General features: G+C 32.8%; 1 protein-coding gene across 1 annotated transcript in view; it reads left to right on the top strand.

The window, feature by feature from the left end:
* Nucleotides 1-22,735, top strand: part of COG6 (component of oligomeric golgi complex 6) — a 121,123-nt gene extending 98,388 nt beyond the window's left edge. Inside the window, exons 15-19 of the mRNA XM_044668248.1 lie at nt 320-487; nt 3,262-3,369; nt 7,584-7,637; nt 12,108-12,187; nt 21,630-22,735. Coding sequence (XP_044524183.1) covers nt 320-487; nt 3,262-3,369; nt 7,584-7,637; nt 12,108-12,187; nt 21,630-21,777 — 558 coding nt within the window. The 3' untranslated portion in view covers nt 21,778-22,735. The remainder of the gene's footprint in view (nt 1-319; nt 488-3,261; nt 3,370-7,583; nt 7,638-12,107; nt 12,188-21,629) is intronic.
* Nucleotides 22,736-25,835: the final 3,100 nt, after the last annotated feature.

Here is a 25,835-nt window from a genome sequence, read left to right as displayed (position 1 = left end):
TTCTGTCTCTTAGCCAGTTCCATATTGTTTTGATGACTACAGCTTTATAGTACACTTTTAAGATCTAGTTCTGCTCAAGATGATATTAGTTTTAAAAAAAGGTACCATATTCACTGAATATACAGCTATTTAACTTTAAAAATTATTAAGGTTCATGGATCATGCTTTTAGACGTTTTACTTGCAAGTTTCCTTAATTTTCCATCATTCCCTGCTTATTGAAACCAAAGTATTGTGTCTGGATTCTCACAACCTAGGAGCATAGAAACTTACTTGTGAACTAAATTATGTATAAATTACATTTCCTTTTTAATTTTTAGGTTTTATCTTGTGTTTTGGATCCTTTACTCCAGATGTGTACTGTATCTGCTAGTAATTTAGGCACAGCTGACATGGCTACTTTCATGGTCAACTCTTTGTATATGATGAAGACAACACTAGCACTCTTTGAATTTACTGACAAACGCCTAGAAATGCTACAATTTCAGGTAAGTATTAATGTAAAATTATTGCTTAATGTGATGGAATTTTTTCTTTTAAAATAAGAGTTTTAAAATATTTTTAAGCTAATAAATCTTTTATCTAACACAAGCATAATGATGGGTAGATTAAAAAATATTAACCACATTTGACCAGGATCTTATTAGGGAAGCTGGAACACAACTTCTCTGATTGCATAGAGGTAATAAGTATGTAGATTTCATTCTCTGAACTGGAAATAATGTAATACATGTCTCAAAATCTGGAGCTAGGTACAGGAAGTGTTAGAGAGAGCAGACATATTTTTATCTAAGTGTAAACTAGTGTTAGGTAAAACATTAGAAATTGTTATACCATTCACACTAGTTCTATAAACCAAATGGTTATCACTTAAGCTTCTGTGTGATGCTTAAAGCAAATGAAATTATAAAATGCAACTGCTATAAAAATTCTAATTAGAAATAGTGATTTTTTGATGGTGGTTAATACATTTTTAAAGAGCCGATAATGCCATAAGCTATCATACATATTCAAATAATTTAGAAGAAAGAATTAATTATAGTTTATTTTTTTATATTTTTCCCTGTTTAAAGTGTTTCATCCTTCCAGATTTAAAAATCTTTTACATTTTTCAGGTTTTTTTTAAAAAATTTCATTTTCTGGCTTAATTTTTAAAACTATTCAGGCACTTCTGTGTATCTATGCACTGATAGGTAGAAATCTTCAGAAAAGATAGATATATCCATACATGAATGCCAGATTTAAAAATATATATTTAGTAAGGGATGCCCTTACTTTTATTCTTTCTTTCACATCTTACTCTGATATACTGTAATATGACACTTAATGTTTGTGTTTTAATCATAAATTCATAGCAGCTTAAAATTGGAAAAGGACTTCGAGATCACCTATTCTATTCTCCTATGTAATGCACAGAATTTATGGCATGTGAAAGGTGGCCATCGAGTGTCTACTTAATTGAGCTTACTACTTTTGAGACATCCCTTTCTTTTGTTGAAACTTTTTATTAGAAAGTTCATATTGGGGGCAGCTAGGTGGCTCAGTGGATTGAGAGGCAGGAGGTCCTGGGTTTACATCTGGCCTCAGACACTTCCTAGCAGTGTGACTGGGGCCAGTTATTTAACCCTCCATTGCTAGCCTTTACTGCTCTTCTGCTTTTGAATCAATGCAAGTATTAATTCTAAGATGGAAGGTAAGAGTTTGGTTTTTTTTAAGTTCATATTAAACTAAAGTTTGGTCCCATGTCACTTCCACCCACTAATCCTAGTTCTGTAGTGGCTGAACTCTTCTACATGACTTTCCTTCACATATTTAAGTACTGTTATATTCTAACCTAAGATTTCTTGTCAAGAGTTAAATGCCTCTGGTTTCTTCAACTGATCTTCAAATGAGATGGGTTTCAGGTTTTATTTTTCTTCATTTGCTTTATCATAAATAATAAGAATTGAACTCCAAATTCCACGGGCTTTTGCCTGCTTTTAAAGAAGGGGAAATAGCCCATTCCTTATGTCTAGACAGAGTTGTTGCTGAATATAGTCTTTGGTTCTTTTATAATTTCATTCATTTCTTTCATCTAAAAATTAATAAGTACTATTATATGCAAGGGAGACCCTATGAATAAAAAGACAAACAAAGTCTTAGAACTATCCTTAAGGAGTTTACAGTTTAATAGGGGAACAAGGCTTATATATAAGTAACTGATATACAATACAAAATGGGATAAGTACAAAGGAAAAACATAGTCTCAATGATATAAAAGATTTCACAAAGGAACACTATTACTTTTCAGTTGGCAGCTTCAAATAGGAATGCTGACAGAAGAAGTTGTACCTTAAGGGAAATGAGAAATCTCAGGAGTCAGAGAAACCAGAAAGTCCATAGCATCATAGAAGACATTAAAAGGAAAGAATGAGAGCAAGGATGAGTTGTAATCTAGTTTGGCTGAATGTAAAATATGTGACAGAAAGTAGTATGAGATAATCTGGAAAAGTAAATTAGAATTAGATATTGAAAGTCTCTGAATGCTAAAATAAAGAATTTATTATCCAGGGGGCAGTATCCACAAGTAATTTTAGCAGAGAAATGATGTCGTCAGAACCTTGCATTAAGAAGCTTTCTTACAATGAAGGATCAGTTGAAGATGAAAGAGGCTGGTTAACATGAAGACCAGGTTAGGAGATTATTACAGTTTTGGGACCACCAGTGATGAGAGCCTAAACTAAGATAGTTGTGCTGGAAATTGAAAGAAGGAGACTTACGAGAGAGTTCTTCTAGGTTTAGAAGCATTTGATAGTCGTTTGGATACAATACTTGAAAGGAAAAAAGGAGTCAAAGATAATACTAGAGATATTGCCTGGGTGATTAGGATGATATAGTTCTATCACTAGGAGTAGAGAAGTTATGGGGCGGGCTAGGTTTTGTGGAGAAATATTGCTTCCTATTGGAAACATGAAATTTGTCCAGAAGTAGAATCAACAATCCTTTGTTGAATTTGAAAAGTCAGAGAACATCCAGTTGGGGAAATCCAACAAGGTGATCCTCTCTGCAGAGTGCCCAACCAAGACCCACCTAAGGCATGGAAATTTTCACTATTTTCAGTGTAAGAATATTTCTATTTGTGCTACAAGAAGACTGACTTTGTATTACTATTTTCACCCTGAAGATACATCAGTGACCACTAATTGGAGTTGAATCACAGTCAAGCCAATAACCATCAGACCTCTTCATCCTTTAAAATAATGTCCTTTTTGTTCTATTTCAGATTGAAGCACATTTGGATACACTTATAAATGAGCAAGCATCCTATGTGTTAACCAGAGCAGGTCTGAGTTTTATCTACAACACTGTACAGCAACATAAACCAGAACAGGTGAGAACATATATAGGGTTAAACAACCCAATATTTTGTTAAAAGTAGTGGTTTGAGTGTCATAATTTTAGAGTTTTTTTATTCCTACTTTTATCATTTTTAGAAATGTGAGAATTGTGACCCAGTTATGTTAAATGCAATTTGAGCTAAATTTCTTCATCTCTATAAAGTATCTAATAATACCTCTCTGACCCAATTCACAGGGTTCTTGTGAGACAGCAGTGAAATCATGTATGTGGAGTACTTTTCAAACCATAAAGCACCATATAAATGTCAATAGCAGCAACTGTAGTAGTAGTTGTTTCTGCTGTCAGTATGCCCTCCATGGAGAGCAAACACTCAGCTCTCAGTCTCTGGATCCCTAGAATCAAAAATAGTTTTAAAACCTCTACATCCCCAAGACTCAGAATCTTTGATGGGTTGAATCTTCTTTCGTTTGGGACCTCAAGATTCAATTAGCTAGTGGCATAAACTACAAAATTAGCAAGACAACCAACTTGTAAGGATCTTATAGAATACTGTATGTTAGACCTGTTACGTAATGTTAAGTTGGACTCCCATCTTAACCTCTTTCTCACTGAAAATTTACAATCCAGTTCATTGAATTTTTTTCCTGTAGAAATAATTCCATAATGCAAAATAATAAGAAAATAGAATTTCATATATGAAATTTTGTTTTTGCAGAAAAAAATTTTAAGAATACATAAAATAAGAGGGCAGCTAGGTGGCTCAGAGGTAAGCCAGGCCTAGAGACAGGAGGTCTTGGGTTCAAATCTTGCCTCAGACATTTCTTAGCTGGGTGATCTTGGACAAATCACTTAATTCCTATTGCCTAAATCTTACCACTCTTCTGCTTTGGAACTAATATACAGTATTGATTCTAAAATGGAGGGTAAGAGTTTTTAAAAAAGAATATATAAAATTCATAAATGGAGTAAACCCTATTGGACTTTGCATTATTTATTTAAACCTTTAAAATACATTATGAGCATCATCTGGTCTGGAGCTTTGAAAGTCTTTTGATTTTGGATTTTGTGAACGTTTTGAAATACTTTTTTCTTAGATTTGGTGATCCTTACAGCTGTTTTGTTTATATTCTCTTTAGTGATAAATATGAGTTTTTCTTCAGTTCTCATTGATACTATAAACTTTTCTAAAACCTTCTAAAAATTGATATATAGCATACGACAATCACATTAATCCTGTGAAGATTTAGCTTTTTATTACAGATATAGAAAGCTTTTCTTTGACATAGACTCTGCAAATGTCTCATGTAGCATGGTAGAGTGAAAGGGCATTATGTTTAGAGACAAGGCTGATGTGTTTAAATTCCAATTCTCCTTACTGCCTTTATCATTGGGCAAGTTGCTGTACTTCTCTGAAAATTTGTCGTTGAGTTGTGTCTGACTCTTTGTGACCCCATTGAGGTTTTCTTGGCAAAGATATTTAGTAGTTGGCCATTTCCTTCTTTAGCTTATTTTATAAATGACAAAACTGAGGCAAACAAGGTTAAATGACTTGCCCAGGGTCACACAGCTATGAAGAATCTGAGACCAACTTTGAACTCACGTAGATGAGTCTTAATTGATTCCAGGCCATTTCTCTATCCACTGCACCATCTAGCTGGCCTTTGTAAAATTATGGGTTCAAGTAAATGAATTCTAAAATGCCTTTCAGCTTTAATTCTGTGATTCTGTGATCCCTATTCTCTGAACTCCTATGTCACTTAATAACACATATTACTGTGCATTGTTCACTTTTGCTTTAGTTCTTTCTACTAAGAATATATAGCGTCCTTGTTCATAGACACCATGTTTTATTTTTCCTATCTCCCTTGATGCTGAAAACATAGTAAATTACTCAATAACTATTTCTGGCTGATGCTTGACTGATTGACTAATTAAATTACAAACTTATTCTTATTTTACTAAAAATACTATAGTGTTCAAGGTTCCTTTAACTAGGAATCCCACTAGTGCATTTTAGTCTTCATTTACAAAGTATCATCTTCTTGAAAGAGAACTCAGGGACATAAAAATTAATAAAACTAAAGTTTGGGGAGCTACATCTAATTGAAAATCAGAAATGAAAGTAAAACAGTTCCAAAACAATGTAAATAGGAAAATGTGATAATGATTTACAAAATACATTTTAATTGCAACTTTTTAGAAACACATCTATTGTTTAAAATGAGGTACATTCATACCAGTCTAAAGTTAGTTTAAACAAATATGTCTCTTGTTTCTGGATTCCTTAAAAGCTTTGTTTCCTTGAATTACACATTTAGATTCATTTTAAATTATTTTAAACAAGTGGCATTTGTGACATTACATAGTTAAATATAATTCATGGGAGGTAGATTACTTGTTCTATAACAGATACTTAAGCTGATTAAATGTACTTATTCTAAGATATTAAACATTTAAAGCAATTCCATATTGTGAATTATACTAAAACGACTCCTTTTATAATAATTTTGAAAACATTTAAAATATATTATATATAAAATATAATATAACTTATTAATTTTAAAAATAATAACCAAAATATATAATGCAGGAATTTGATAGATCACTTTATGTATGTATAAATGGGATTGTGTGTCTTTGGCACCTACTAAGCCTTTGCTTAAAATACTACTATTCTTTTTTGTTTTACATTTTTACTATACTTAATGTTGAATTCAAATGAATTCAAATCTTTACTCTCTATCAGGGATTCTTAACCTTTTTATGTAACAGACCACTTTGACAGCCTGGTGGAGTCTATTCACCCCTTCTTAGAAGAATATTTTAAATGCATAAAATAGAATGCAAAGGAATGAAAGGAAAACCAATTATTTTGGAAATAGAGTCAATAGACAGGAAGACTACAATCACATATTGAAGTGGCTAATAACTATGATAATTTTGAATTAATTATTCAATTAATGATTGAATTAATTAATGATGAGTTTTAATTATATATTTGCAATATCTAGAACTACAAATAATATAAAAATATCTGTAATTTATATTGGTGACAATCACCAGTACTTTTGTCTGTTGCCTACCTTCATAAGTAAACAAAATGCTAAATTTCATTTAGAGGTTAGTGAAATCCGAAATGTAATGTTTTTCTCATCCAAATTTATGGACTTTCTGAAACCTATCTGTGGACTCCAGGTTAAGAACCCCTGAACCATACAAAAGGTGTCTCAATTCCTTAAGTTCAAAATTATATTCTTTGAGTGTATGGCACTTTGGATGGCTTGCTTATGGACAGACTTGAATAAAGTCCAACCTACCATCCACTGCCTGAAACTCTGAGGTGTGTGTATTAAGGAGCTGAAGAAGAAATATATTCCAGATTTGAGGAACCACTTGGGGACAGATTTGAGAGGAGACAGAAGGCATATTAAGGATAGGACTAGCTACTAGGCCAGTTTGATGAAACAGAAAGTTCAGGAAGGGAAATAATATGATATCAGACTAGCAAGGCAGGTAGGACCCAGATTGTGGAGGGGTTTTAAGGTTAGACCACATAATTTGTAGTTTCTTTTAGGGGTCATTGAGAGCCATTGAATAGTAAGGGGAGGTGATATGGCAAAGTCTGTTATTTGTATTGTTTCTCATCATTTAAATCTGGACAAAATTACTCTTTCTGTACATTATAAAATAGGAATGAATTTGCAAATGGCAGAGTTCTGTATAATATTTTTTTTCAATAAGACCTGTGACTTCATCTGTGTGAGGGGCTCCTGGCTTGAACCTTCGCATAGCAATGCAGACTAGCAAATCCTAGCAACTCAAGAGGGCATATTTATTTTTATAAAAACCTTTACCTTCCATCTTAGAGTCAATATCAGGTATTGGTTCCAAGGCAGAAGAGTGTAGGGCTAAGCAATTAGAGTTAAGTGACTTGCCCGGAGTCACACAGCTAAGAGAGCAGATTTGATCTCATCTCTAGTCCTGGCCACCAGCTCAATCCACTGAGCCACCCAGCTGCCCCTGACAACTCAGAGGGTGAGAGAATTGCCTTAGTCATCAGAAAAGTAAATTGATTTGCCCAGAATCAAACATTTAGTATGTATCAAAGGTAGGACTGGAACCCAGGTCCTTCTGGATTTTAGGCCACTATATCTTTATCTACTATACCATGTTTTCCCTGGTCTATAATATATATCACCTAAATTATATTACCTCTGCTTGCTTTTTTTTTTTTTTTTTTTTTAGGGTCCCTTAGTTAACTTGCCCAGCCTGGATTCAGTCTCACTGAAGGCAGCAATGGTAAGAAAACCGTAACTTCATTTCAAAGCATTATCATTTGTGGTTCCTGAATGCCTTTCTCTTAAATGATGCTCTCCTTGATGTAATTTGTAAATTTTTTTGGTCTGTCCATAATATGTAACATTTATATTGGTTTAAAGACATTTATTTAGCTGATATTTCATTGAATCAAGCATTTTTACACCTTTACATCCTATACACACTGATACACATACATATTCTGTAGTGTTGTAATATAATCCAGTACATTGCTGTTATACTTCTAAATGTCCAAAACATATTTCTAAAACAAAAATGAATACTGACAGATACATTAGAGATGTATACAATACAGACATATGCAATGATAGCTATAATGCCCTACTTAAATAATTGGTACATGGATGTACATAATTACTCACAGATACATATAAACATACACTCACATGTAGGCATATAGCTTTATATACATGACGTCACATTCAAATTTTTAAGATAGTAGAATTAAAATTTTAAGTTAAATATATTTGAAAGGTTACCACTAATTATATAACTTTAAAAGGTTACCCTCAGTTGTATGGCCATGCATATCATAATTCTTAAGAATATTAAGGTATTTACAAACTTTGTAACACTAACTGATTTTGGGGATTGGATATACTGAAGACCAAAAGACAGCTTGGCAGTATGGAGGGAGTATTATTGGTTTGGGAATCAAAGGAGAGGGATTAAGTCTTACTTCTGACACTGTATGAGTCTTGGGCAAGTCAACCTCATTTGGCCTCAATTGATTTCTCTTAAAAATGAAGGTCTTTATGTGGTCCCTAAGAATTCTTTCAACTTTAAGTTTATGATTCTGTGATCTCTAAAACTTCTTTTTCCTTGGAAACATATAATAAGGTGATAGTATGGTAGAAAGGCAGTCTTAAATTTTCATTTCCTTAGCAGTACAGAAAAGATTAAAACTTTTTACATATATTTTCTCTTTTAAAACTACTATAGATATACATTAATCTGTATGTAGTTTAGGAATATTAAAATTGGTATTGGCAACTCAGTACTATTGAAACAACTTGGATATAGATCAATTAAATCATTGATGGGCATTTCCTCCAATTCTACAGATTGCAACCCATCCATGACTGACCATCCTGTGCAGTTCTTATACATAGATTTCTGGAAGTTTCCCCAAGGGATCCTTCAAGCATATAAAAGGGACCTTCTTTGTTTTATCAAATATGTTTTATCATCATAAGACATAAGGTTTAAAAGAAACAACAATAAACAAATAAATAAATGGGAAAGCTTCCAAATATCATAGACAATGAACCAACATCAGTATTAAACAGCTATACATATGGAAACACAGAAAAGTTTACCTGTCAGATTAATGGATAAGGGAAGAATTTATGTATGTATGTATTAGTAAAATAATACATGTAAAATATGATATAAATGCTAGCTATTATTATGACAGTGAAATATATCTGTCTAGTAGTTAGCCTTTGCTTTTACCATATGACTGAATGCCCTTTTAAACTCATTTATTTCTTTGATGATATCCTTTACACTGCTTCTTATTCATAATTTCTCATTTGTAATGTGATGAAACTATTCTCAAGTCTTGCTCTTTGAGTGATTTTCAATTTCAGTTTTCAGAGTCTGTCAAGTTTTGTGACTTGCAAAATATGATAGTACCAGAAGAATATTGGTATTAAAAACATAAATATACATACAAAATGATGAGAGGCTAAAACAAAATTTACTAATATCCCCCCCCCCCAAAACTCCAATAGTTATAGTTATACTATTAGAGAAAAGAAAAATAAAAATTCATAATGTCTAGAAAAATAAATGGGGGGGCAGCTGGGTAGCTCAGTGGATTGAGAGTCAGGCCTAGAGACAGGAGGTCCTAGGTTCAAATCTGGCCTTAGACACTTCCCAGCTGTGTGACCCTAGGCAAGTCACTTGACCCCCATTGCCCACCCTTACCACTCTTCCACCTAGAAGCCAATACACAGAAGTTAAGGGCTTAAAAAAAATAAATAAATTGGAAAGCTTCCAAATATCATAGACAATGAACCAACATCAGTATTAAACAGCTATATATATGGAAACACACAAAAGTTTACCTGTCAGATTAATGGATAAGGGAAGAATTTATGATCAAGTAAGAAATAGAGAATATAACAAAAACCAAAATGGATAATTTTGATTACATTAAATTAAAAAGGTTTTGTTTAAACAAAACAAATGCAACCAAGATTAGAAGGGAAACAACAAATTGAGGGAAAATTTTATAGCAAGTGTCTCTGACAAAGGCCCCAGAGAACTGACTCAAATTTATGAGAATACAAAACACTCCTTAATTGATAAATGATCAAAGGATATGAACAAGCAGTTCTCAGATAAAGAAATTAAAGCTACCTATAGTCATATGAAAAAATGCTCCAAATCCCAACTGATTTGAGAAATGAGAACTAAAACGATTCTGAGCCACCACCTTGCACCCATTAGATTGGCTATTATGACAGTAAAGGAAAATGGAGGGGATGTGGTAAAACTGAGACATTAGTACATTGTTGGTGGAACTGTAAACTGATGTAAGCATTCCAGAGAACAATATGGAGCCATGCCCAAAGGACCATAAAACTATACATATCATTTGAACCAGCAATAGCAGTCCTGGGTCTGTATCTCAAAGAGATCAGAGATCTTGGAAAAGATCTATACAAAAAAATATTTTTAGCAGCTCTTTTTGTAGTGGCAAAGAATTGGAAACTAAAGGAAACATTAAGTTGTGATATATGGTTTTAATAGAATAATGCTATTGCATCATGAGAAATGACAAGCAGGATGAGTTCAGAAAAATCCAGACAGACTTATAAGAACTGATGCAAAATGAAGTGAGCAGAACTAGGAGAGCACAAGCACTGTGAGGAAAACTGCAAAATAGCTTATCAGAAATTAGCTTTAATTCTATATTTTATATCATATATGAAAACAAACTCAAAATGCACTTGCAACTTAAATGTAAAAGGTCACACTGAGATAAAATTAGTAAAAAACAAAATTATGTGACTTTCACATTTATGGCTTGAGAGAGAATTATTAACCAAATAAGGGATAGAGTTCATCACAAAAGATTAAATAGCTAACTTGAATTACATGAAATTGAAAAGCTTTTGCATGAATAAAATTCTTATAGCTAGTATATCAAATGAAGGTGTGAATTGACTAAAAAAATCATTGTGTCAAATGCTTTAAAAATCTAGTTATCCATTCTTCATCAAAAAATGACAAATATTTAAGACCTGGAGCCATCTTAAGTGGTCAAATGATATAAACAAATGTTTTACCAAAGAACTTCATAATGCTAATAATCATATGAAAGTTTGCCCTCAATCACCAAAAAGAGAAGTGCAAATAAAAGTAACTTTGAAGTCACCTGTATAAAACCCCAAAATTAGCAAAGATGACAAAAAATGATAATGGTCAATATTTAGTAAACTAGGGTAAGGCAAGTACAGTAATACACTGTGATTAGAGCTACAAATTATTTCAGCCTTTCTGGAAAATAATTTTAATTTAGCTAAGTAGTTAACTAAAGTTCATACCCTTGGACCCAGAAATTCCCACTGTTAAGATATGAAGCAAAAGCTTTTAAGTTCCAAGTAAAGTAAAAGTTCCAAGACATTTATAGTAGATCTCGTGATGATCTCTTAAAGAAATGGTAAATTTTCTATTGATTGGGAAATAATAAAAACAAAACTGTGACATACCTAAATGTAATGAAATATTACTATGCTATGAGAAATGATGAATCTAAATAATATGGAGAATCATTGGAAGATTGATGTAGACCAATGCAAATTGAAGTAAGCATTGTCAGGAAAATGATATATCAGCTTTCCACAAAATTGTTAGTTAGAAGCCAAAAAATACCCATAATTTTTTGTAATTATAGTGACTATATTTGACTCCAGAAAAGAGTTGAGAAAATGCTTCTGCTGGGTTGGGGATTCACCACTTATTTGTTGGTTGGTTTTGCTGAACTGTTTTGTTTTCTCTTTAGGGGTAGTAGAGATATAAATTCAAAATGAATGTGATATGAAATCACACAACAATAATAAAAATAAGATTAAATGTTTGTTGAATTGAAAATATCATTTATAAAGGTAGAAGATAGAGATGAAGCCTGACTGTTTTGTTTCTTGTTTAAAAGCACCAGAAAAATATTTGAGTTTTTGGGGAGGAAGGGATATGAGGAAGGAGGAGGTGGAAACTGATGATTAATCTCTGATATCAATGATAATTTGTAAAATGGGAATTCAAACAAATTTAATATGCATTGTTGAGAAATTCTTATATTAAGATAAAAAGACAATTTTTTCAGATCATTGATTTATATTTCTAAATATTAATTTCTTAAAAGAAAAATATATATTTCGAGCACTTCATCGAAGGCACACTTGATAATTTTTTTTTCAGGTTCAATTTGATCGCTATCTATCTGCCCCAGATAATTTGTTAATGCCACAGTTGAATTTCCTTCTAAGTGCCACAGTAAAGTAAGTATTTTATAATTTAAGGGGTAAACACTGAAGTATTAATTAGGCCCAAATTAATTTATATTTTGCCATAATCTACTAAAACTGTGAGAAATCTAGCATTAAAGATAATACAAAATGAAATTTAATCTCGTACCATAGATTTAGAGCTAGAAGTAATAGGGCCTATCTAATTGAGTCCCCCTTCAGTTTCTGGATGAGGAAAGTGAGGTTTCCAAAGATTAAGGCACTTGCCCAAGGTCTAGTATGTAATAAGAAAGAGAGCTGGAAATTGAACCCAGGTTTCACTGAGTACAAATCTATGCTTATTCCACTGTACCATTTCTGTTAGCCTGAGCTGTCCTCCAAGTACTCTCTCTACTAGATAGCTGGCTGGCTGGTTAGATAGATAGATAATAGGTAGACAGATGTTGGATGTATTGAGAGATAGATGATAGAGTGAAAGAAGCATTATTGCTGAAACCATGATTCCGGGATGTCATGCATAAACAGATTCTAATGGAATGTTCAGAAATTTTGACAGAAATGAAGTAAATCTTATGTTCATACTAGGATACTTTTATTAGAATACTTTATAGATTATTTTGATGTGTGCATTTTTATATCCATATACAATTTAAATACGTTACAGATTAAAGATATTCCCCTGAAAGAGAGGCATTAGTCCCTTTGTACTTTGCACTAATCAGACCACATCTGAATTATTGTGTTTGTTTTTGGGTATTATACTTTAAAAGGGGCATTGACACATCAAGATAGTCCCAGAAAAAAACAATCACAATAGTGAAAGGTCAGAAAACCAAAAGGAACTATTTTCTTACAATGAGAGCTGTGCAATCATGGAATATGCCGACTTGATAAGTAGAGTTGCTTATCATTGGAAGGATTCTAATAGAGGCTGAATATCCATCTGTTTAAGGATGCTATTGAGAACATTCTTTCATTACTTTAATTATTGTACTGGGTGACCTATTATGTCTCTTCTGACTCTTTAAGAGTCTCTAATTCCAAAGCACAGATTTAATTATATCCAGTTACACCAGATAAAACACAATTCTATGTAGAAAGAAGGATGTTTTATCTCCTAATGCCAGAGTTTTAAATTAGTTGCACTAGATTTACAAAATATCTATATTGAGACTAAATATATTAAATTGTTTTATATTGTTTGTATTATTGTGACAAGATTTCATAACATGATATAATCTGGAAGGGGGAAAATTTTTAGAATACTCTATTTTTAATAAATTTTATATGAAGGTTTATTAAAATGACTGATTTAAATTTAGCTAACTAACAAGAGAAAATTGTTATATGATTAGTGATATTTATTAAGTTGTATTATGTTTAGAAGTTTTGGTTTATATAAATTTATTTTTAAATGATTATTAAAAATTATTAACTTACTCTAACCAAAGAACAGAACAACTTTTGTTTTGATAAGTAAGTCTATGTAGAAGGAATTCTTCCACTGATTAGGTTGATTCAATGCTTAAATATAAATTAAAGGGACTAGTAATAGTAGGGGACATTTTAAGTGGTTATGCTTCTTTCCTTAACCTCTGGGGTCTCATTAGGATTGGCTTAAAGCCCATACAATTCTATGCTGACAGAATTTTGGCAGTTCTAAAACTTATATCTTTGCCAAAATTTTGTGAGTTACTATCATCTGAAAAAAGTACTCTAAATTGGTCAGACTGTACCTGGACTGTTTAGTTCTCTGTGTGTTATGTTTTGTGAGAGAAACCAAGCAAGCTAATGTAGGCCAAGAAGAGGCGTTAGTGAGGTTTTTAAAGGGAGGAGACTCAAAGCCATGTCACGTGAGGATTTTGTTTGCCATAAAAGATTTAGGATGAATGTATTCTACAAAAATAATATATTATCCCATTATTATTAAGAGAAGACATTTATGTTCCCCATTTTATAAATGAAAACTAATAATTTATAATGCTCACAAAATATTTTTATGATTCTGAATTTCTTGGTTTTATGGACTTCTGTTTTGTGCTTCATAGCCTAATATGGATTCTTGTAACATAATATTTAAATACTGAGATCAATGGATAATATAAATTAAAATGCCTTCTGATTTGTAAGTATATTGATTCTTATGAAATTTCAAATAAACTAATCTTTTTCCTTTAAATTCAGATAGATAAAATGTCATTTGCAGAGTATTCTAAAATGAAATTTACTTAATAATTTCAATTTTCCTCTAGTTTTTTGCCTAAGTGAACAGCAAATGTGATAGTTACTTTAGAAGTACATTGAGAATTTCAGAGTTTATTTGGATACGTCGAACATTTTAGGAACAAATATTTTAATCAGGATTTTCCCCTTCTCTCTGTCCTAGGAATATATTTTTATGATCAACAACAACCTTTCTCACTTTGAAACAATAATTTGTTCTTATTTTCATAAACTCAGGATATATTTTTTATCTATTATCTGAAACAAAAAGAGGAAAAGTTTTAACTGAAAAATATTTTTTATTATTCATTCACTGATAAATGAAAATTAGTTTTGTATATTTTCATGTAATATATATTATTTCCCCTCCCTTCCAACAATATTTTACTTAGAAATTAAATATGTGTGTCTACACACACACACACACACACACACACACACACACACACACACACAAACCATATTTGGATTTAAAGTGTTTCATAAATACTAGATATATTATTACCTTATATTTAGTGCTTTAAGATTTGCAAAGTGCTTTATGTTTATTATCTCAGAAGATCTTCAGAACAGTCCTTGTGAAATGGAACTCTTCTTATCACCAGTTTACAGAGAATAGAAATAAAGCTTAGAGAAATGAAATGATTTGTACAGTTACACAGCTAGTTGAATGAGGTTGTACTTAAACCTAGATCTGTTCTTCATTCCAAGACCAGCAACACTGTTGTACTCTTGAAAATTTAGTTCAGTTTTGGTCTCTTGAGATGCTGCTTATTTCCATAGTTTTGATTCCTGCGTGCTATCATTCTTGTAGATGCCCCCCCCTCCAATTGCTCTATAGTAATTATCATTGATGATCTCACACCTGGTAAATATTATTAAGTAAATGTGAGAGATATGATTCAAAGTTGCAGAAATTAGAGTAGTAAGGGGGAAAATTGACTTTTAAAATTCCATAATTTGGTAGCCTGGGGATAGTCATAGGGATAGAACTTGTGATTTCCTTGACATGGGGATCAAAGCTGAATGGTACCTTCTCTGCAATTTATAGTATTAAAAAGTTTAAGAGCACTGAGACTGATGTGTCAGAGGTAGGGCTTAAACCTAGGTCTTCCTGGCTTTGTGGCCAGGTCTTTTATCCATTGTACCACAATATCTCTTTAGTAGGATTTGGTAGAATAAAACCTAGATTATTTATGTCCTCTGATACATAAAGAAAATATAAAATTTCTCAGCAAGTTTGCAGTGATAAGAAGCCATTCCCTTTCCTATAGTATTCTTGCATTTTCATTTCTACCAGAAATAAAGCCTATGAAAGAGCTTTCTTTCTTCATTTTCAAGGGAATATGAATTTATTCCTACATTTCTCTCTTTTTCTAACCTTTTCTTCAACCACTTTTAACCCCTTCCCAATTTGCATGGGCCATCTTGAAAATCTGTGAATGAAAACAGAAGGGATGGAAAATCCTAGACATCAAATTATGTCTTCTAATGGTTATATTTTATAAGAGTCATAATCTATCCTTTCAAAAAGTCTACTATGCCACATTAAAGAAAAACTATTGTCAAAATAGCCTTTTTACAAAATTACATATTCACCTTTACAAAGAGACTCAGACGAAATGTCCTCAGAGGTTCCTTCTAGCTTTAGATTCATGACAATGTAAACCTAAGACTTGTACTTTTCGTCTCTCTTATCAGATTATACATTCATCTAGGCCATTCTCATCCTATTGGGGGTGTAAGTGCCACTGAAACAAGTAGGTCAAGAAGTGTTAGTACTAAGTGTCCAATTAAGCAAAAGTCCAGAAAGTATATGGATCTAGTAGGAAAGCAAAATCCAGAGTCCATGAAGACACAGAAGAACAGACTGGCTTATCTAAAGTAATGCTGTGAACAGGATTGTGATTCCTGATCCTAAGGCAAAACTTTTGTCCTTTTCATGACTTTTATCCCCTTACCTTTGTGTAAGTGAATGAGATCTCTAAAGTCTGTTTTTAGTCATGATGCCAGGTTTGTCCCTGATTCCATCAAGGACTACAAACAGTGATGGCTTTGTGTTTGACTTCCTTTTCTTCTCACATCATTTGGTCTGTGGTATTTAATAGACAACATTTTAACAAAGGGAAGTAAGAAATATTCAGAACATGGCCTTAACTTTTGAAGCTAATGTTATAGGACATAGTGGACAAAGGCTCCCCAAGAGTATCCCTCTGTTTATTGAAAAAGATGGAAGATTGGGCTAAATGAACTACCTACTGGTTTAAACCAATATGATAATTTTTATATTATGACAGTAAAAAAGGAATGTGTCTTCTTTGTTATCAAGACCTTAGTAAATTGCTCATTTAATATCCATAGGCTACTTCATGAAGTAATGACTGTCCTTTGGTTTACAATGTCTAGAGTCTAAGAGCTAACCATAATATTCCATGCAGTGTTGGCAAAGAAGTGGCACATGTGCAGAGCTGGCACTCGAAGAGCTGCTCCATTCCCCCTCTTCCCAGGGCCCAAGGATATTTTCGTATGCCCCGCCCCTCTGCCCAGCCCCCCAAAGCAAACACTTTCTCCTTCAGCTCTCTCCAGTAATTCGGGGTTCACAGACAGCTTAAATTTGTCCTCTGGGCACTTGAACTTGGAAAAGGTTCACCAAAGAGGTTAGAGTATTCTTGCATGGATAGGAGTATCACCTTTGACATTCCACTCAGATTTGTTGCCTTGATATTGTGCCTCAACTCTATATTATGACCTTTATTAATTTCTTAGTTGTTAGTCATTTAGGAGCATAGAATTTAATTCTAAGAGAGACCTTAAGATATAATTTAGTCCATCCTCATTTTATAGATGAAGAAGCTGTGTCCAGACATTAAATGACATGGCCAGTATCACCCAAAAAGTAAATGGCAGAGCCTAGTTTGGAACCCAAGTCTTTTGACTTCTTTATTTCCTTCTTATTACCATGGTTGCCTTCTTAGCTGTGATTCTGTACTAAAACTCTATTTTTCAGATCACAGAAACTAAATGTTGAAATAAACTATTTTTAGAAATGTTAGATTGATGATAATAATAAAGATTGTATCATGTTGTTATGGCAACTGAATGCTAAAGTACTGATTAATGACAGGCACACTAGTTCTGGAAGTGAGAGTTCATTTCTCATCACAGCTCAGTGATTTAAAAATTAATTTAAAATAAAATAATTTATGTGAACATATTTTAAGTATGAATAATATTATCTCCATTTCAGTTCCATACTAATCATTGGATAAAATGTTTTAACAGTTTTCATGATAATGTAGTTTAATACTTTTTACTGGTACGTTTTTATAACTATCTATATCTTTTTAACTGGATAGATATATACATTTATCTACCAACACTCTATTCTGGGATTTGCTCATAATGGATTGAAAATTTTTTCCCCTTTTTAATGTGTAGCAGCTACTAATCTACCTTTTCAAAGATTTTTTCTCCTTTCTCAAACAGTGAATCAATTTTAGTAGCTACTATACCAAGTGATGCTTGATGGGAGGGATAAGGACATTTTAGCTCCTTGTGGATAGTAAAGAGACCATGTTAACAAAATATGAATTATTAAATAAGTATTTTAGTGGAATTTCAGTATATACTTCTAAGCAATCTTAGCTTATATCTACACTTTCCTATCTCCACTGGAGCTTTTGAATAAAATAGTTGTCTGAAAGATAGCAACTAGCCACTGCATGTAAAGTCCTAGACACAGGCCCAGAATGCTTGAGGCATACTATTGAGCTACATTTGCCTTCTGGCTTGTGACACAATTGGAGGTGTATAAGCAGGTTGGTCTCAATACCAGTTCTCAAGGAAAACTACTTAATGCATTCTCTGCCCATACATTAAGTAACTGGAGGACAGATGTACTCCTTTTTAGAAATACATGACTAAGCTAAGGCATCTCTTTGCTGCTAGTTGTCAGATCAAATCTTAATTATGACAATAACCTAGCAGTATAGACTATTGAATCTTTAGGAACTCTATTGATTAGGAATGACTAATAATTCATAATTCTAGGCCTAGAAAATATTCATCTTTGTAATATCTTTAAAGAAAAAGGTTCCAGAAATAAACTGATCATGTAAATAGTAGACTATGTAAAATAATAAAATCTTGAAGTCTTTTAGAAAAATATAGCATTTATATAGTGCTTTAAGTTTTGCAAAGTGCTACATCATCATATTTGATCTTCACAATAACTCTGTGAGGTAAATGCTATTATCCCTGTTTTCCAGATGGAGAAACTGAGGATGAAACAGGCCAAATAAGTTTGCAGTGGTCAAACATATATTAAGAATCTGAGGCAGGATTTGAACTTGAGTCTCCTTGACTCCCAGTCTAACACTGTTCACTAGTCCTTCCTGATGTTGTAACAGTTGTAAATTATTCTCTTTCAGCAAGTAAATTTAATCTCCTCTAGAGACTTCTTATAATATTCTTTAAATTAGTTCTATTTAGCCTTTATTTATATACATACCCATATATAGCCCTTGACATATAACCAAGTAACTAAAATACCACCCAGTCTAAATCCTGTGATCCTATCGGTTGCAGACAATGTACTTAACAAAGTTTTAGAACAGTCTTGGTTAGGAGTTAACTATTATTTAAAAGTTTAATTTTTAAGAAGTTTTAGTTTTGGTGCTTATGGACATGAAGTCTTTCCTCTTCTAAAAAGAATTACTGGAGACTTTTGTATTAGAACAAAGTAATAATTCAGTCCATTTGTTAGATGCTTTTATTTTCCAAATGATCATAGGTTTTATCTCAATGTCATTAATTTAACTCTGTTGCCTTCACATTATTTGGTTTGATCATGATTGGGTCTCAGGCAAGTTGCCACCACCAGAAAAATAACAAGAATATGTTCCACTGATAGTAGATACTTGGTATGTGAAGATTATCATAGGGTTATTATTATTCAAGTCACTGGACAAAATTTCTGATAACCAAACCTAGACACATTTGCACTTGGCTATATCTGTAAGGGCACATAAGTGGCACCATGGATAGAGAGCAGTGCAAATCTGGCCTTAGCATTTACTAGCTATATAACCCTGTGCAAGTCACTCAGCCCTATTTGCCTTGGTTTCCTCATCTGTCAAATGAGCTGGAGAAGAAAAACGGCAAACCTCTTTGGTATCTTGCCAAGAAAACCCTAAATGGGGTCATGAAAAGTCAGATATAACTGAAAAATGACTGAAGAATGACATATCTATAAGGGAAAAGCCACACTTAAAAGAATAATCTACTATAATAATGAATAGTGGATTATATGTCCATTCTCTAAAATAAGTCAGAGTAGGACTACAAAAGAGAGTTGTTCTACTTAGCCTTTAAGCCTTGTAGTTTGTAGCTTGTAGGGAATTAGAAGTTTCTGGGTTTATTTCTCTTAGTATGGAAGGAGAGAAGGAAAGGAATGTCTTTGATAAAGATAGGGGAGTTGATATTCTGAACAAAAGCAAGTTTTTCTAGTTGAATGTATATTTTTAAACTATTTGTAAGATTATAGCAACCTAAAAAAGAAGGCAGCAAATTCTACCTGACCTTCCTATTTTTATGCTGTGAATTTTTTTAGAAATGTGTATTTGCATGTGAACGTTTGACTTATTTGTTACTATTAGGCTTAAAAATTAAGGTTAGACTAAATATATGAGAATGTGGTTGCTGAAATTAATATATCTCAAGTCAAAATGACTTTTATAGCAGTTTATTTATAAAAGAGGGAAAGAGTGAAAGTAGAGAAATGAGAAAGAGGGCAGAATAAGAAATCTAGCTTAATGAGCTAGACAGGTGATAGGCAAACTACCACACGTGGGCCAGATGTGGCCCCCTGAAATGTTCTATCTGGCAGTGTGACATTATTCCTAATCTGATGAATACAATGAGTAGGATACAATACAATGAAATTTTGAAAGAGTTGCCTTAGAAACAGACTGACAGATGAGCATTTCTTTTCCTTTGGCCTCCTCTTTAAAAAGTTTGCCTATCACTGAGCTAGACTATTTGTTCTGGCCTTGGTCTTACTCTGGCGGGGCTCCAGAAGCCTCAGCTGGTGGGCCTACTGGTAAATTAAGCAAGGGCTCCAGCCACATGGATTCCTCCTCCAAGATGGGGGAGGGAGCCTCTCCAGATGCTAGTCCTTCCAGAAGCCAGGAAAGAAGTCAGCCTTTTCACTCACCCACGTGGTAGTCCTAAAGGAAGATCCAAGAACAATTTGAGATCCCAAGCTAGAGCCCCTTCAAGGCCAAGTTTGAAGGAGAAAGAGCCCTGTTCACAGGAAGTTGCAACTGCTTTTAAAGACCCTTCTTAATATGTCACTTCCTGTGCCTTTCTTCCACTTTACATGGACCAGTCTCAGTTTTAGAATTTTCTTAGGACTGCCCCAGGGGCAGTCAGTAGTTTCTGAGTTGTCACTCAGTTTAACACATGGGTTGCCGACTTCCCTTCACTTAAGGAAATGTGGGGGTGTATATACTTCTGGTGATTAAATCTAAAACTAGGCAGGGGAGAGTTAATCCCATCTTCATATTATAGGTAGGTACTGAATTTATTTTAACACTTAATTATAGAGAGGAGCTAAAGAATCAAGGAGTAGTGGTTGTGACTATTCTTCTTACTGTTGGAGTGGACAGACTCATGCAGATATTTCTAGCTCATAAAAATGCTGGAATATAGAAAAATATAACTCTTTGTTATTTTGACTTGTTATGTTACTATTGTAGAGATAGTCACATCATTGTTTCTGTATCTTTCATATTTATTATGATGGGAATAATAAAATTTAGAATCACATCAATTATAGTCCAACTCCCCCTTATTATATAGATGTGGAAACCCAGGCCTAGAGAAATGAATTGATTTGCCCTTGGTTACATAGGGAGTAAATAGCAGAATTGGAATTCGGATTCAGATTGTTTTATGCCAAGCCCTATGTACTGATAATTAAACATTATTTTTGTAGCTATGTGTATGTAATTATACATTAATTTGTAGTTGCTTTTATGTGTCATACAGATATAAACATGAAATATATTTTATGTTTGTGTATGTGATGGGCAATTTTGTAAATTCATTGTTACCCATACTTTAAAATATTTTTAATTAAAATGAATTATATGGATTTTGATTCAAGTTTATGTCCCTTACCTAGTAGATTCATTATACATTTATTTTTAAAATATCAATGTTTACTTACATAATGCTTATTTATTTATAGAGAACAGATCATAAAACAGTCCACAGAATTAGTTTGCAGAGCCTATAGTGAACTATATACAGCTGTGATGAATCCAGCCAATGAATACAAAGATCCTGAGACCATTTTGCACCGATCTCCTCAGCAAGTTCAGACACTTCTCTCCTGAGTGAATTATTTGAACAGCTTGGCAACTTTTTTCATTAGTCTAATATTAAAGGCTTTTTTTTTCAGTCTGTCATTCTTTTATGTCCTTTGAACTTTGTTGATCTGAATATTATTTAAAATCTAGAAGAATGGTTCTCTATAACATTTCAACACTAATTTCAGTAATGCCATTACATGTAAAGTGAATATGTTGACTTCATTTTGATTGTTAATATTAGAGCTGCCCTTACATATTTATAGAAAGGTGTTCCCTGTATCCATCTCTCTATTGTTCTGAGATGGGGTAGGTTTTTAGGCCTTGTTTTACAGCCCTACTTGTTCTTCTCAAATTCAATGTCATTGCGCCTCTATTTGTAGACCCAGGTGAGTGGAAACATTAATCATGGTTGTTGGTATTTTTAATAATTTCTATTATAAACTTAATAGTAACCTCAACAAATCCATCTTTCTTCAAATGATCTTGTGTTATTTATTTACCTGTTTGTATTCCACTGCAGAATGTAAGCTCCTTAAGGGCAGGAACTGTTTTTCCACTTCTGATTTTGTATCTTCCATGCTTAATACAGTAGTGCCTTGCACTCAGTGGGTATTTTCTAATAGAATCCACCAGAGCTAATATTCCATAGTGCCCCTTTCTGTGTAAAGCTTATTGAGTTGAAAAAAGAAAATGAGGAAGAAAATCTCCTCCTAACTGTGAAATGTAGTTTATGTTTTGCTAAAAAAAAGTATGTAAATTCTGAGGAAAGTAATAACAATAACAACTTGTTCTTTGTTTCTTCTGAGCTTTTTCTTGATCTATGTACAAATAAAATTTTGTTGCTAATATTTTTATGTAGTCACAGATTGTGTATATTATTCTTCTAATTTTGTTTTCTTCACTTTACATTGCTATATAAAAATCTTTCCATTCTTTATCTTAATATTCATCACTTTAAGAGTATAATAATATTCTGACACATTGATAAACCACAATTTTCTCAACTCTTCACTCATTATGGAATGTTTCTAATTTTTCATTATTTAAATAAAATGAATATGAATATTTTTAAAAGATGGTGAGTTTTTTGTATCATGCCATAATATTAGGCAGGACATCATAGGAATGATTTAATCAAAAGGTATTTAATCAAAATTAAGGTTTTAATTCTTATATTTCCAGATTGCTAGACTGCCTTCAAAGAATCCGCCAATATACAGTTCAACCAATATAGTAATATTAATGAAAAATAAATTTTTATCAATTATTAAGCTTTACTTAACAACAAACTTGCAAGGCAAATAGTAAAGTAGTAATAGAGTTCTGATTTACCTGTAGCCTTGCTAACATAAAATTTTTATCATTTAAAAATCTTTACTAATTGGTACATAAGATGAGATCTTTGAGCTGCTTAAAGTTGTATTTAATAATTAGACCTTTTGACCAAAATTTTTGAGTTTCCTAACACCAAAATTAGCTTTTAACTCTGATGACTTAGAAATGGTTATTACTCTTGTACATTTTCATCAGTTTCTCTTGGGTATTATTAGGAAAGCATTTTGTCAATTTTGAAATTCTTTACTAATATGAGTTATTATTCTTACAGATTCTAGATTTTCCTTTTCAGATATATATGCTAAAGACTTCTCCCCAACTTTCACTGTCTCTCTTCTTGCCTCTCCTTCCTTCTCTTTCCTTTCCTCTCTCCAACTTCATTGGTTTTTTATTTTAGAATATATTTTCATTGAAGTTAGCTACATAATGATTGAATAGCAGGTAAACTAGACTTTACTATCCCTCTTAATCTTACAAAAGAAGTGTGTAAGGGTATAATAAAAGCCAACATAAACAGGAGAAATTAAATCACCAAGAGATAATTCTTAAAGAAGACCACCCTGTCACTTCCTTCCAGAAATATGACACTGTGTGAACTTCAGAGAATCTTCAGAACATCATTGTAAAAGAAACCCCAAGTTAATTTCAATAAGAAATGTCATGGTCAAACTTAAAAACTACATGATTAAATGGACAGCAAAAAAATCCATTAATATACCAAGAAAATAAAAATAATAACAGCGAGCATTTATATCATGTCTTCTCAGGGCCAGACACGGATCCTCACAAAAACTCTGCCCGGTAGGTGCTATTATAATCTCCATTTTACAGATGAGGAATCTAAGGCAAACAAAAGTTGAGTGATTTGTCCGAAGTCATAGTTAGTAAATGTTTGCAGCAAGATTTGAACTCATCTTCCTGACTTTAGGTATAATGCTCTGTTGTGCCACCTAAAGAGACACAATAGAGGACAACTACTAGTTTGCAAGAAATTAATGGGCCCTTTTCAATATACCATTTAAAAAAAGTTTATTTTGTACTTCCAAAATAATACCCTACAAAACTCAGGCCAATGACTAATGAAAAAAGGTGTAGTTTACCCAAAGGGAGGAATTCAAGTCATTGCTTCAAAAGAAACTTGAGGTGATGGGCTGGCAGGTAGTAGCACAATGGATAGAGTGCCATACCTAGGGTTGGGAGGACCTGGGTTCAAACCTAACCTCAGGCACTTCATAGCTGTGTGACTGAGCAAATCACTTAACTCCAGTTGCCTAAGTCTTGCTGCTTTCCTGTCTTATACATAATTTTCAGCAGAAGATAGGGGTTTTAAAAGAAAAGAGGGGGGCAGCTGGGTGGCTCAGTGGATAGAGAGGCCTAGAGATGGGAGATTCTAAATTCAAATCTGGCCTCAGATGCTTCCTGTGTGACCCTAGGCAAGTCACTTCACCCCTATTGCCTAGTCCTTATCACTCTTCTGCCTTGGAACAAGATAGAAGGTAAGGGTTAAAAAACAAGACAGAGAAAGAAAGAAAGAAAAGCTACCTGAGGTGAGCCTGGGATGTGATATTCAAACTTGTCAAATAAAAATAAAAATCAGTTCATGAGTAAGCAATAAAAAGACCAAGCACGAAAATGTATCCTTTAACCTTTCTGAGGCTATATAAACTTTATAACGTTTTTAAAAATTAAATTGTATTTCTGAGAAAAACCGAGAGAACAAAAAAGAAACTACCAATGAGTAAAAGAATTGGGGATCTAAAGAGAATTTTAAAAATACTCTCATTAGTAAAACAGCATTTTTGATGGTGGAATAATACAAGAAAAATCTCTGCAGAGGGAAGGAAAAGAGATAGGGGGTGACTTGGAAAAGCGCTATAGCCTAACTATGTTTCAAGATGAAAGATGGATGTGAAATTTTAAGTTTATTATCATGCCTTAGGTTTTGAGGAAGTAATGATGGCTTTTCCAGGCAACTGTAAGTGAACTAAGAACTTTTGGGACGCTTATTAAAAAAAAAAAAAAAGGCACCATATTCCATTTCCTACAAAGGAAATGAGCAGATAGAATTAAGATAACATTTATTGGAAAGGAACACCAAAAATTAGTGGCATTCAAATTAGGTAAATGGGTTGGGCAGGACAGAACAAATATGATTATATTCTGTAGTTTTATCTGAGATAGGAAAGGTAAAGATGTTTTTTAAAACATGAGAATAATGAAATTAAGGAATTTTTCTATTGGACTTGAGAAAGAGTGTGAAATGGAGTTGTTGGGAGAAGACTAGAATCAAATGATAAAGAAAATAAACCAGAAACACAATGCTAATTTAAAAGAGAAAAAAAACATGTATTTCGTGGAGAAATAAAAACTTTAAAATTATAATCTAAATGTGAAATCCCCCAGGGAAAGGAAAGAATATAAAAAATGAATACAGGAATAAAATGCATTTTTTTTGTATACAACATATTTAAAGCATGTAGAAATGCAGTGAAAGAAAGAGCTGGATCAAAAATTATACTTAAGGTGACTAAAATAAAGTCAGAGTTGCTATCACAATTTCAAATAATACAGCAAAAATCAATAATGTTAAGAGAGACAAACAAGGAAATTCATTATCCCCAAAAGTATTGACAGTAAAACTACATGATTTATCTATCTGTCCATCTGTCTGTCTGTCTCTACCTTCCTTCCTTCCTTCCTTCCTTCCTTCCTTCCTTCCTTCCTTCCTTCCTTCCTTCCTTCCTTCC

The sequence above is a fragment of the Gracilinanus agilis genome, chromosome 3 (assembly GCF_016433145.1).
Source record: "Gracilinanus agilis isolate LMUSP501 chromosome 3, AgileGrace, whole genome shotgun sequence".
Taxonomy (NCBI): domain Eukaryota; kingdom Metazoa; phylum Chordata; class Mammalia; order Didelphimorphia; family Didelphidae; genus Gracilinanus; species Gracilinanus agilis.
The sequence above is the reverse complement of the archived record's forward strand: the minus strand, read 5'-3'. Positions and strand labels throughout refer to the sequence as shown.